Raw genomic sequence first — 14693 nt, 5'->3', positions numbered from 1 at the left:
AGGATATTAAACATAAACTGCAGAAGATGCTAATTCAGCTACCTCAGGATTTTCTGTCCACCTACTAAAAGCAGCATTTTTTGTCCACCTACTAAAAGATAGTTTAACAAATGTTCTGCTCATGTCTGGAACACATTATGCAAATGTGTATTTTCTCTACATGTGGAGGCCGGTCTACTCTCAGGCCAATGGTGATTGTCTAATAAAGCTGAATTAATTTCATAATCTGGTTCTGCTGTATAGAACACTGTCATCCTAATGCAATTTTGCACATACCATTACAAATTTGATCTAACTAAATCATTCAAGAACAATTAGTTAGGGTTGCCTATTTCTATGCATAAAGTACAGAATACACAAATGCAGAAAATGTGATCCACACATGCACAGACATTTCATGAAGTTTCTGATCTTATGGTCTGGCACACTAAAAGTCCAAGAAGAAAGTTGTTGTTTGTATTGGACCACAACAAGGATCATGTTCTATCAAACTTGAATTGAACTATGCATGGAAATCTTACTTTCTGTTTCTGAGTTGTAACACAAAAGTACATGGATGCTGTTAATGTGAAAGCAGTGTGGCCTAGTACATGTTTTGATCCATAACGTATATTGTTATTTATTTATAAAAAATCCAATCACAGTGTAACAAGTTTGCAACAATACATTTTTGGAATACAATGAAGAGGAAGAAACAGGAGACACTAAAGCTTCACATTTCCCCATCCTGTGTATTCCTCCCATTGGTCCTATAACGCACATATTGCAGTTCCATAATGTCATTATGGTTCCCTCTCTCCGTAGAATGATCCCGTCCACCAGTAAAACGTTCCTGATCAACGACTTGGCGGCGGGCCGGGAGTACGACCTGTGTGTCCTAGCGGTATATGACGATGGTATCACCTCTCTGACGGCCACTCGGGTCGTTGGTTGTGTCCAGTTCCTAACAGCCAGTGAGGTCAGCCAGTGTCGATTCATCCATAGCCAGTTCCTGGGAGGCACCATGATCATAATCATTGGCGGCATCATTGTGGCGTCCGTGCTGGTGTTCATCATCATCCTCATGATCCGCTACAAGGCCTACAGCAGCCCAGAGGACAGAAAGGCCAAGGTCAGCTCCAGCATGCACTCCCAAACAAACGGCAGCCAGCACAGACTCCAGCGCTCCACCTCCAAGCAGCCTGCTGAGGATAGCCACCAAAGAGAAGCCCTCCCGGAGGCCGCCAAGGAGTGCATGGCCATGTTACTGAAAGTGGACAGCGAAAACGAGGAGAGGGACAACCCGCCAACCACCACGGCCATCATGGAGGTGGAGCTGCCAGCTCCGCCCACTGACAAGATGAAGAGGAGGACAAGCCTGGATGCTCACCGCCCCGGATCTGGCCCCCCGTCAGACGACACGCAGACAGACAGCAGCCTGACCGGCTCTACCATGTCCTTGTGTCTCCTTGGCCCCAACGCCGGCACCAGTGAGGCCCCCAGGCTCAAGGACAAAAAGAGTGCCCTGGCCAGTATGGGCTTTAATGACGAGCTGGCACGAACTAGGCACAGGTTCAGCTTTGATGGGGGGGACTACTCCATATTTCAGAGCCACAGTTATCCCCGCAGAGCGCGGACGAGGCGGCACAAGTCTACTAACCAGCTCAATGTGGAGTCCTCGCCGCTCGCAAACCGGGGTGTCACTTTCAGCAGCACTGAATGGATGCTGGAAAGCACAGTGTGAGTGATACAGCCTGGCCTCAATGTCTTTCTTAAAGTCACACACACACACATTCACCATTATGCATACAAATGTACACATCTAACAAATAGTTACATATAAATACACACACATGCACTCATGCGAACACACACACACACACACACACAGAGTTGCTGGAGAAGAACAGTCTCCTTTCATCCTGCCTCCCCTCATCCTCCCAGAGAGAGAAGTGGTCGGCCATGTCATTACTTTATGCAGCAGTGCCTTATTCGAAAAAATGGATGAATGGAGGATGCTGCCCACTGTAGTCATAACCCTTCCTTTCTACCATGGTTTCTCACTGTTTCATAGGGAGCATTGTTCCATTTTTTTTTTATACAACATGCCAAGCGTTGTGGCAAATGTGACTGTTTTCCTTTTAATGTAAAAAAATATTTAAAAAAAACATCACACTGAAAAAATGAACAACCAGGTATCCTGTATGTTGATCATCTTTTAGGTTCTTTCAAAGACTTTTGCACACGAAGACACGACGATACGAGGACAAGTATCACACCAGTCTATACAATAATATATAGATTATAGAACTATAAACATGCCGATTTCAAATGTGAGCACAGAGGATGGACCTGCTCTACTTGTGGATTCCTCCGTGCTGGTGGGACTGTATGATATTACTAGGTATTGTTCCTGATGTGACTGTATCATATTAAGCGGTATTGTATCTGGCTGGTCTAGATAAAGACAACAAAAAAGACATATATAAGTATATTAAAACATTGGTGTATGTGTACTAACTATGTAAGTAAGTAAGTCATGTCACATGACTTTTTACAGAGCATTTGAGTGTTGGTTACAGGTTTTTACATTAAAAACATGTGACATCACACTTCTCCCAATTTAGTATGTCAAGGTTTGGACCACATATCCCTTATGAGGGTATTAAATTTTTTTGTGTGGGGTAACTGTACTAGTTGTGTACTGTGTCCTTTCTTTATAGAGGGCCTAAAGCAGCCCCATTGACACCCTGTAAATCAGAATAATCCTATACAATTTATAATTAATTTATATGACTGTTAAGACAAACTGTACAATACCTCAAGGGACACATCATAAAAAAGTATTTGATTTGTCATGGAAGAAAATGACTAAATTAGTTTAGTCCTTTGCAAGCACTAAAATAATTCAGCCACCAGGGGGAGACAATGAACCCTCAATAAAGAATTATTTTTTGACTGAGTAAGCCCATTAACTAATAACTAATCCTAGTTAGTGACCATTAAACAGGCCAAATCGGTTTAGGCAATAGGATTTTCAGAGTTTATATAAAAACATACAGCAAGGTTAAAGGTTTTATAACCAGAACACTCATTTGGTACTGATCGACAAACTTTTCACGGACATTGTAGAAACTATGTGCTGCAATTACGGAAAACTAGAGGGCCACCATAGACCATGAGCAAATTTTTACCAAAAGTGCCTGTTCTGGATACATTCAACTAAGAGGCAAATGGAACTATAATAGATGAATACAAATATTTTAAATGCTCATGGAATAGCAAGGTTATAAATCTACAAAAGAATGGTAAATAATAGTACTATTGATAAACGACAGTAAAAACAATGAGATTCATGTAGTATGTGATGTCTAAACGTGTGATGAGAACCAGAGTCAATTTAAAAAATTGACTAAATATTTTTATTTTCACAATTTTGTCCTACTTGACATCCCGTTAAAACCGAACTTCCATGAATTACAAAAGCTTTAAAAAATAAATACAGAATACAAAAAGGCATAGAAGATTGTCATAACATCAGAACGTCAGGAAATCAATCTGGTGGGGTGCACGAAAACTGCAAATCATAAAAAAATTCAATCCTCAGGACTGTCCTCTGATTTTTCTTCTCCTTCTTTCCAGTTTTTCCTCCTCTTCTTGTTCGACTCGGGTCCTAAAGCAGAGTCTCTGTAAGATTCCATGTGTTGTTTCTTTCTTTTTCCTTTCCCTCCCTCCTCAATATCACTAACCTCATAACTGCTCTCATATTTCTCTCTGCTTCGCTCAGAATTTCTCCTCTTATTTTTGCTTTTGCTTCTTTTCCTCTTCTGTTTCTGTTGGATACTGTGGATCTTGTTGCTGCTGAACTCATCAGACTCTCCTGTCTTGTTTCGCTTTTCTTTTTTCTTTTTCTTCTTTTTTGAGGATTTCTTTAGGTGTTTCGATTTGGATGTTTCAGAGCTGGACTTTGACTTTTTTTTTCTCCGATGGTCATTCTGATTACTGGAATCGCTTTCCCTGAAAATTATTGAAATGCATATTTATACTGAAAGAAAGTGTCACAGCAACAGTACCACTGTTCTATGATAGGATGTGTATGCCATTTACATCTTACCCGTCACTTTTAAACTCCTCTGGGTATAGTTCTTTAAAACCGCTGTGTCCCCATCTGAAGATAAAACATGAAAAGAAACATTAAGATATACCTTTCAAAAATATATAATAATTAAGTAGTAAACTTAATTCGTAAACGTATGTATTTTTTTTTTGCTTTTAAAGTATTTGAACAGTGACACTTGTAATAATTAAAAACAATAACGACTAACAGGCCAAATACCAATGTGAACCAACGATATTAACTAAAGGACAGGTCTAAACATGCATGACACATTCAAGGGCATTCATACTATTTCAAGCAAGTCTTACTTGAAGCCCACAACCCTTTCTGGTCTTGTCAGATAGTAAAATGTCAATATAAAATAGAGCTCCATGTAGGCTAAATCATTGTAATCTTATCTTGTTTTATTCCTTAGTATAAATAGGCTCTAACTGCAAGATTGTATTTTCTATCAAAACAATAATACCGTCCTTATTCGTTGAGACAAAAGTGCATTGGAGGGATGTGGCCATCTGGAGACATTAGAAGCCCTCCCATTCAAAGCCTTGTCATGTTTGGTCTGACATACTGCACATACTGTACACTAAGGGCCTATAAAATAATTGTTGTTTCCCCAAAATAAATTGTTTTCATAAAATGTTTCCTTGTCACTGATGGGTTATTGCAGATGATCATACCCAGCTCCATATGAAAAACGAAACAACATTGCTGGGTCCAACAAATTTAAAGTTCCTGTTTTGTCATGCTCAGACCCCAATACTTGTGAGTTTGAACCATGATTGATGTCGATGAGATTTTTTCTGAAAGTGTTATCTAATCAGAACCGTTTTTGTTGTCTAACCTTGCCCCTAACATGAATCCTAACCTTAACACTTCCACGCTGAAATATTAGCCACACTTCTCTGCATTTGAGAGTTGAGGTCACCGACATTGGACTCTCCATACAGAACCTATATGTGATACAGAACCTATATGTGATACAGAACATGTCATTGGGAGTCCACACTATACTGTATTAGTGTAGGTTCATAGTTAGGAGACTGTTGAATTGGGCATCAATATAGCCTGTTTTGGAACAATGCAAATCCAGATTAATTTGAGTAGTCCAGAAGAACTATAATCATCTACACTCCCAAACATCTTGAGCTGCTGGGAGACACCTAAAATCTGACCAGGGGATGGCCAGAAAAAACCTGCCATGGGTAATGGTTATTCACCTTTCAGCAGGAAACTGATCCAAGCACAAGGCCCAAGCAACATCGTAGTGGCACAAGAACCAAAAGGTGAATGTCCTACAATGGCCCAGTCATTCCCGATCTCAATGCCAATGAAAATATGTGGCACTATTTTAAAAACAGTGGTCCACAAACCTCATCCAAACAACTTAAACAACATGGAGCAAATCCACTAAGAAGGCTAAAACCACACAAACACTGTGCAGAACTGGTACATGCCAAAATACTTTTTGCAGTGAAAGGTGGCTCTACCACACAACGCGTAGTGGTTCAAAACTCAAGCAAGATGTCCTTTTTTTCAAATAAATTATCTAACAAAATGAAGTGTTCATGTACCATTTAATTCAGTATTATGAGGGAATTGGTCATGGCTCTGAATATTTTTTACGGTACTGTATATAAATATAATGTTACTGAATGCATATAGCTTAAATAAAAGAATTTACAAAAGAAAAAGATTAATAAAGCAAAAGAGAACAGGGATGCACCAGTAAGATACATTTTTAGGCTTTTCTTTTAATCTACGGATGGGATGCGCTCAGGGATGATAAATTGGCGTGAATAACGCAACATAAAGGATTGAATTACATCCATTGTTTGTAAAAACAATAATGAGTGATAACCCTATTTATTACTACCACAACTCTGAGCCCAGACACGTGGTGGACTGAGACACATCACAGACTATAAAGGAAGAAACAACAATGAGGCCCTGCCTGTCAGCTCTCTTCCCGACCAGCTGAACTCCTACCACTGTGTGCACGGTGTGAAGCTTCCTTCTGGAAGGCTTGCTGAGGACCAGGACAACTGCACTCTGTCCCAAGCTGACGTGAGGACAGCTTTTAAAAGTGAGAACCCTCAGAGGTCACCAGGGCCAGATGGCATTCCAGGCTGAGTCCTCAGGTGGTGCACAGACCAGCGAGCAGAGGTTTTCACCTCTATATTCAACCTATCCCTGCAGTCCCCACCTGCTTCAAACAGACCACCATTGTCCGTGTACCAAAGAAACACCTGCCTGAATGACTCCCGCCCTGTAACACTGACCTCCATCATCATGAAGTGCTTCCAGCCAGCGGCTGGTCTGAATCCACATCTGCTCCATCCTTCCTAACACCTTAGACCTTTCAATTTGCACACCGCCCCAACAGATCTACGGATGATGCCATCACCCTAACGACACACACCGCCCTCTCCCATCTGGAAAAAGGCAACACGTACGTAATGATGCTGTTCATGGACTACAGCTCAACACTATTGTGCCCGCCAAGTTTGTTCCTAATTTCAGGACCCTGGGACTTAACTCCTACCTTTGCAATTGGCTCCTGGACTTCCTGATGAGCAGACCCCAGGTGGTGAGTATGGGCAACCTCACCTCCCCTCAGTCCCCTCCTGTACTCCCTGTTCACGCATGACTGTGTGGCCACACACAGCTCCAACATCATCATTACGTTTGCGGACGACACCACCATCCTGGGTCTCATCTCCAACAACGATGAGACCGCTTACAGAGAAGAGGTTGGAAACTTAGCTACATGCTACCAGGACAACAACCTCTCTCTCAACATCTGCAAGACTAAGGAGCTGATCGTGGACTTCAGGAAGTGGCGGGGGGTCATGCCTCCATACACAGCGATGGAGCTGAAGTAGAGAGAGTCTCCGACTTAAAGTTCCTCGTGTGTTCATCAAAGATGACCTCATCTGGTTCAGACAAGCAGACTGCAGTAAAAACTGCCCAAAAGCACCTATACTTCTTGAGGAGACTCAAGACGTTTGGCATGTCTGTAAAAACTCTCACGAACATTGTGCACCATTAACAGCGCCCTCTCAGGCTGCATGAATGCCTGGTATGACAGCTGCTCGGCGGCAGACCATGAGTCCCTCCAGAGGGTGAAGTCTGCAGAGCGCATCATCGGCTGCCATCTCCCCACCGTGCAAGGCACCTACAACACACAACGCCTGAGGAAAGCACGGAACGTCATAAAAGACTACAGCCACCCAGGCAATGGTCTGTTCACAATGCGGCCGTCTGGTAGACGCTAACGTTTTTTTCCTCAGGCCATAAGGCTTCTCAACCAGCAACACTGATCTAGGATCATACTGATCACATGAACATTACAAATGCTCTGATGTCTATGTACATTCAATTAATAAAATACTTTAATGTACCATTCATAAGCATATCACACATTACAATACTCAATACTTCTACCCATATTGTTTATATTCCCCATTCTACACTCTTTAAAATTGCTGCTAGTTTACATTGTTATGCACTGTTCAACTCTTGCCTGGCCAACATCATGCACAAAGAGTTGCAAGGTAGTTATATTTTACTGGGCCGAGGCCATCGTTATTGCTGTATATATTTCATAATTCTTACTGTGTAGACGTCGTGTGCCATGTCACAAGAATTTCATCGTTCAGAATGATTCTGTGTTATTCGGTGCATTTGATATATAAAAAGACTGATTTTATTTCTTTGTTTAGTCTCACCATGTACAGTGGATATAAAAGTCTACACACCCATGTTAAAATGCCAGGTTTTTGTGATGTAAAAGAATGAGACAAAGATAAATAATGTCAGAACCTTTTCCACTTTTAATGTGACCTATAATGTGAACAACTCAATTGAAAAACAAACTTTGAGTGGGAAAAATGAAAAATAAAAATCTTACAATAACCTGTTTGCATAAGTGTGCACACCCTCTGATAACGGGGGATGTGGCTGTGTTCAGAATTAACCAATCACATTCAAACTCAACTTAAATAGAAGTCATTACACACCTGCCATCATTTAAAGTGACTCTGATTAATCACAAATAAAGTCCAGCTGTTCTAGTAGGATTTTACTCACATTTTCTTAGTTGCATCTCAGAGCAAAAGCCATGGTCCACAGAGAGCTTCCAAAGCATCAGAGGGATCTCATTGTAGAAAGATATCAGTCAGGAGAAGGATACAAAATAATTTCCAACACATTAGATATACCATGGAATACAGTGAAGACAGTCATCATCAAGTGGAGAAAATATGGCAAAGAGACCGAGACATTACCAAGAACTGGATGTCACTACAAAATGTATGAAAAGACGTGAAGAAAACTGGTCAAGGAGGCTCCAAGAGGCCTACAGCAACATTAAAGGAACTGCAGGAATTTCTGGCAAGTACTGGCTGTGTGCTACATATGACAATCTCCTGTATTCTTCATATGAATGGACTATGGGGTAGGTTGGCAAGACTGAAGCCTTTTCTTAAAAAGAAAAACATCCACGCCCAGCTGAATTTTGAAAAAAGAAACATCAATTCCCCCAAAAGAACGTTGGAAAATGTGTTATGGTATGATGAAACCAAGGTTGAATTTTTGGCCATAATTCCAACACTGCACATCACCCAAAGAAAACCAGGCCCACAGTGAAGCATGGTGGTGGCAGCATCATGCTTTAGGGCTGTTTTTATTCAGCTGGAACCAGGTCCTTAGTCAGGGTGGAGGGAATTATGAACAGTTCCAAATACCAGGACATTTTGGCACAAAACCTTCAGGCGTCCTTTAGAAAGCTGAAGATGAAGTTCACCTTTCAGCTCGACAACGACCCAAAGCACACATCCAAATCCACAAAAGCTACACAAAAAGATTAATGTTTTGGAATAACCCAGCAAGAGCCCAGACCTGAATCCAATTGAACATCTTTGGTGTAATCTGAAGAGGGCTGGGCACAGGAGATGTCCTCGCATTCTGACAGATTTGGAGCCCTTTTGCAAAGAAGAGTGGGCAAATATTGCCACGTCAAGATGTGCCATGCTAAAAGACTCCTACCCAAAAAGACTGAGTGATGTAATAAAATCAAAAGGTGCTTCAACAAAGAATTAGTTTAAGGGTGTGCACACTTATGCAACCAGGTTATTGTGAGTTTTTATTTTTTGCCTCCTCAAAGATTTCAGTTTGTTTTAATGGGTCACATTAAAGGCGGAAAAAGTTCTGACATGATATCTTTGTCTCATTCTTTTATATCACAAGAACCTGCCATTTTAACAAAGGTGTGTAGACTTTTTTTTATATCCACTGTACATCGATTATTGTAGCTTATATGGTGCTATGCATTCTCAAAACATTCCTTTTAAACTTTTTTTTGGAAAGGAAAAATGTGGAGTGGTCTAGTAATTTTTTCCGGAGCTGTACATACTTAAGCATACTTGTGTGATGCATAAGCAAAAGGCATAAACAAGTCAGTCACTCAAATGTGGTCAGTATGTACACCCACAATTTGATTAATCAATATAAATTACTGTGACAAACCTCCCATGGCCCAACCAACAGTATATTGCTCATTTGACCAAAACATCCAACATAAGCTAAAACCTTTCTACACTAATTTAAGCTGGTCTAGAGCTACCTTAACTGACAAACAAGGAGGGTCTTTTACCAGCCCTGCATGCAGTATACAGTGGGGAGAACAAGTATTTGATACACTGCTGATTTTGCAGCTTTTCCTACTTACAAACATGTAGAGGTCTGTAATTTTGATCATATGTACACTTCAACTGTGAGAGACGGAATATAAAATAAAAATCCAGAAAATCACATTGTATGATTTTTAAATAATTAATTTGCATTTTATTGCATGACATAAGTATTTGATCACCTACATCAACCAGTAAGAATTCCAGCTCTCACAGACCTGTTAGTTTTTCTTTAAGGAGCCCTCCTGTTCTCCACTCATTACCTGTATTCACTGCACCGGTTTCAACTGGTTAACTGTATAAAAGACACCGGTCCACACACTCAATCAAACAGACTCCAACCTCTCCACAATGACCAAGACCAGAGAGCTGTGTAAGGACATCAGGGATAAAATTGTAGACCTGCACAAGGCTGGGATGGGCTACAGGACAATAGGCAAGCAGCTTGGTGAGAAGGCAACAACTGTTGGTGCAATTATTAGAAAATTGAAGAAGTTCAAGATGAAGGTCAATCTCCCTTGGTCTGGGGCTCCATGCAAGATTACACCTCGTGGGGCATCAATGATCATGAGGAAGGTTAGGGATCAGCCCAGAACTACACGGCAGGACCTGGTCAATGACCTGAAGAGAGCTGGGATCACAGTCTCAAAGAAAACCATTAGTAACATACTACGCCGTCATGGATTAAAATCCTGCAGCGCACGCAAGGTCCCCCTGCTCAAGCCAGCGCATGTCCAGGCCCGTCTGAGGTTTGCCAATGACCATCTGGATGATCCAGAGGAGGAATGGGAGAAGGTCATGTGGTCTGATGAGACAAAAATAGAGCTTTTTGGTCTAAACTCCACTCGCTGTGTTTGGAGGAAGAAGGATGAGTACAACCCCAAGAACACCATCCCAACTGTGAAGTATGGAGGTGGAAACATCATTCTTTGGGGATGCTTTTCTGCAAAGGGGACAGGATGACTGCACCGTATTGAGGGGAGGATGGATGGGGCCTTGTAACGCGAGATCTTGGCCAACAACCTCCTTCCCTCAGTAAGAGCATTGAAGATGGGTCGTGGCTGGGTCTTCCAGCATGACAACGACCCGAAACACACACCCAGGGCAACTTAGGAGTGGCTCCGTAAGAAGCATCTGAAGGTCCTGGAGTGGCCTAGCCAGTCTCCAGACCTGAACCCAACAGAAAATCTTTGGAGGGAGCTGAAAGTCCGTATTGCCCAGCAACAGCCCCGAAACCTGAAGGATCTGGAGAAGGTCTGTATGGAGGAGTGGGCCAAAATCCCTGCGGCAGTGTGTGCAAACCTGGTCAAGAACTACAGGAAACGTATGATCTCTGTAATTGCAAACACAGGTTTCTGTACCAAATATTAAGTTCTGCTTTTCTGATGTATCAAATACTTATGTCATGCAATAAAATGCTAATTAATAACTTAAAGATCATACAATGTAATTTTCTGGATTTTTGTTTTAGATTCCATCACTTACAGTTGAAGAGTACCTATGATAAAAATTACAGACTTCTACATTCTTTGTAAGTGGGAAAACCTGCAAAATCAGCAGTGTATCAAATACTTGTTCTCTCCACTGTAAATAAATTAAGCCTACATTGTGCTGCTTGAGCATCCAAGAAGATCGGTGACAGTTTTTATTAATAATCAGTGAAAGAAATAAAAATTCCTGAGAAAAAAGTTGAATCAATTAATTTTGACACATTTTACATCAGAAATAGGTTCTTCCAATTGGTCATCAGAAAAGGAGATCAGCCAACTGCCCCCTCAGCTCACTACAGTACAGTGGCTCAAATTAATCTTTAAATTAATGACGCTACTTCAGAAAATGTATTCACCTGTCAGGATCATTGGATTCAAAGTCATACAGTTTCTTTGTCCAGTAGCGTGCTTCCCTCTCATCCTGGCCAGAGCTGTGTTCTCTTCTCCCAAGCCTGTATCCAGCCCCATCCTCAACCCGATCACAGTGCATGTGGCTCCTGAGGAACAAACCAAGAACATGGCTCTTATTTCTGTCAACAAGTAACATACAAAGAGTTCCTGACTGATAAGGATCTACAACTTCACTAATTACACGCATTAACAGCGACTGGACCTGGATGAGTTTGAGGCTGGTGCCATTGTTCTGTGGCTGGTGGAGGGATGTTTCTCCATCCCCCTCAGCTTCCACATCTCAGACTCCTCCTGGATCTGCAATGGAGCAAAGGAACGATAATAAGTGAAGAATACAGAACCTCACTGACAGATAATCACACGTGTCTTACTCTCTGTCTCTTTCTCCTCTTAACGTTTTTTAGGTCCCATTCACAATACAGCAGTTATCATGGGTGAATTAAAATGCTTGTGTTTTGGCTCCTGAACACATACGGCACTAAAAATAAATATTAACACTGTCCATAAGATTAAACCAACCCTGCTAAACCATAATCCAAATGAGTCTCTGCGTGTAAATGCAAGTCCAATCACCGCAGTGGAAAACGTCAATCACAGATATAAAAATGGAGAGTGACCAGTGTTCAACACCAGCAAATGTGCCCATTGTGTACAGCATAGGTTGAGGTAGCTTTGAGTGTGGACATGTGAGACCATGTCCATTGTGAGTGTGTATTAATGAGCTAGAGTGTGTGGTTTGCATGAGCGTGTATAAGGGCTCTAAAGCTGCAGATCAGAGTCAAGTGAAGATAGGGAGTCGCTTTAACAGTCTAGGGAATAAACTTAAAAGTAAACCCAATTCTAACACTATGACAAATCATTTGGTTTTCCATAAACCTAACTCTTGAAACACTGAAAATAATTTTCCCTGGTGGGGACCTGTCAAAATAACATTTAGATAATTTTTAACATCTTTGTGAGGACAGGACAGGACAGGACAGGACAGGACAGGACAGGACAGGACAGGACAGGACAGGACAGGACAGGACAGGACAGGACAGGACAGGACAGGACAGGACAGGACAGGACAGGACAGGACAGGACAGGACAGGACAGGACAGGACAGGACAGGACAGGACAGGACAGGACAGGACAGGACAGGACAGGACAGGACAGGACAGGACAGGACAGGACAGGACAGGACAGGACAGGACAGGACAGGACAGGACAGGACAGGACAGGACAGGACAGGACAGGACAGGACAGGACAGGACACCTACCTTGTTGTGGGCATCTGTGTGACGGATTACATTTCGCAGCAGCACCTTGCCCATTGGCACCCTAGCCATGATGACACCTTCAAGAAGACAGATCGTAAGGAGGTTTATATGGTTAACTAGTTATCAAACAAAAACTTACAGTACATTGGCAGTAAGCAAGCTATTAGACAGGTCATGATGTGCCACAAAACAATGCTAATTACCTGACGCTACATGTACATGTGGGACTGCTTATTACTATAGCAACATATTTACCTAGCTAGCTAGAAAATGAAAACAGAAAATAAACAGACAAAAACAGAAACTAACTAGCTGCTAGTCAAACTTACCGTTAGTTAGCTAGTCAGCTGAAAATGCGCCGGATATCGCACAACACACGCTTAGCAAGCTAGTTACATAATAAACTGTGCCAACCGATTATGAATACAAACTCAAGTTATACTATATTACGCATGCATTACTTAACTGAATGGTTATTTTTCAGGATTGACTCAGAAAACTCACCACCGTCTGACTTCCTGTCCGTGGCATTCATTCAACGGAAGAAGCAGATATGTCGTTTCCTGCGGAATAATTCAGACGCTGATTGGTCATGTCTCTGTCAGTCATTGGTGGCGCGGACCAAATATATGGGACGTTGTTGACCGTAGACCACCGCTGAATGACAAACGATTGCTTATGTTACTTATCAGAGCCATGTCTGACATATTTTATCAACTAAATCAGAACCTTTTAAAAAAAAAACGTAACCATCGCCAACTAAACACATCAAATGTATAGCATTCGTCTATATTCTCATGAGATTGGAAACGTTATTGATTACTCTTGTTATTTTTTAGACAAGCTTCTGGTTTCCAATGTTTTGACAACTTGAATACATTTGGCTGAGAAAAGCGGGATGTATGCACGTGGGGTGAAATTGGATATTTGTCCGTATACAAGCAAGGGCCACAAAAGATTTGGAAGAATCCGAATTCAGAATTTCTCCCCAATTTCTGCGAATTGTAGAGGGGCGGGTGCCACGATCGAGCTCGCAGGCAATTAGAACTAAACTGACTTTAACTTACGGCCAGTTTTTATAATGTACTTGTTTTAATAAATATAAGATTATTGGAAACAGGATTTGACTTCACGTTACTTACTGTCATGTACATTATTTTAATATATAGGATTAGGTACACAGTTGGAATATGTCGAGGTGGTTATCATGCAGAATGACCCTCACTAACTCTGGGTCAAAAAAAGGCCGGGGAAAAAATATATATTTTAAAACGTTGCTGGTAGTGAGGAACACATTGAAACCCAATGATAGCTAGTATAGAGTCCACAGGGATTACAAAGACGCCTTTGTTGACGACAAACATGTTTTTGTCGAGTCCTAAAATGTTTCGATGTAATCAACTTTTCTGTCTCGTAAATACAGATTAAATAGCCTAATAGCTGCTCAGTTGTGTTATTATTTATGTTTGGTCATGGTTAGGCGAGACATTCTTAGAATCCCTTGTTATTGTTCTAGCTTTCGGCGTAGTTATGTTTTCTGTCAACCTGCCATGTCATTGTTTTTTTCTATACAGTATATTATAGTAGGTTATGCAGCCTAAACTGCGATCGATTCCTTTGTTGACGTCTATGTCATTATGCTGGGAACTACCACCGTGCATTTCATACTCTTTGATTGTCTGACCTCCATGAGATTTGAGAAGCAGATTTAGAGGATAAAAGGACACGAGAACGATGCAATGGAAGT

General features: G+C 41.4%; 2 protein-coding genes across 7 annotated transcripts in view; one reads left to right on the top strand and one right to left on the bottom strand.

Moving 5' to 3' along the window:
- Window positions 1–2658, top strand: part of lrfn1 (leucine rich repeat and fibronectin type III domain containing 1) — a 102379-nt gene extending 99721 nt beyond the window's left edge. For all 4 annotated transcript variants that reach the window (XM_034292437.1, XM_010892197.3, XM_034292434.1 and 1 more), the window contains one exon: window positions 805–2658. In XM_034292437.1, coding sequence (XP_034148328.1) covers window positions 805–1723 — 919 coding nt within the window. In that variant the 3' untranslated portion in view covers window positions 1724–2658. The remainder of the gene's footprint in view (window positions 1–804) is intronic.
- A 720-nt stretch (window positions 2659–3378) lies between these two features.
- Window positions 3379–13548, bottom strand: nkapd1 (NKAP domain containing 1). 3 transcript variants are annotated; one of them, XM_013133733.3, is made up of 6 exons: window positions 13451–13548; window positions 12947–13023; window positions 11890–11984; window positions 11633–11773; window positions 4094–4147; window positions 3379–3996 (listed from the first exon to the last, which is right to left on the bottom strand). In XM_013133733.3, exons 1-6 carry the CDS (start codon window positions 13479–13481, stop codon window positions 3576–3578), a joined length of 819 nt encoding a protein of 272 aa, XP_012989187.2. In that variant the 5' UTR covers window positions 13482–13548; the 3' UTR covers window positions 3379–3575. The 3 variants fall into 3 exon arrangements, with proteins under 3 accessions (XP_012989187.2, XP_012989189.2, XP_019905678.2); XM_013133735.3 differs by lacking the exon at window positions 13451–13548 and adding an exon at window positions 13276–13444; XM_020050119.2 differs by lacking the exon at window positions 13451–13548 and adding an exon at window positions 13413–13435.
- Between the last annotated feature and the right edge of the window lie 1145 nt (window positions 13549–14693).

The sequence above is a fragment of the Esox lucius genome, chromosome 1 (genome assembly GCF_011004845.1).
Source record: "Esox lucius isolate fEsoLuc1 chromosome 1, fEsoLuc1.pri, whole genome shotgun sequence".
Lineage (NCBI taxonomy): Eukaryota > Metazoa > Chordata > Actinopteri > Esociformes > Esocidae > Esox > Esox lucius.
The sequence above is the reverse complement of the archived record's forward strand: the minus strand, read 5'-3'. Positions and strand labels throughout refer to the sequence as shown.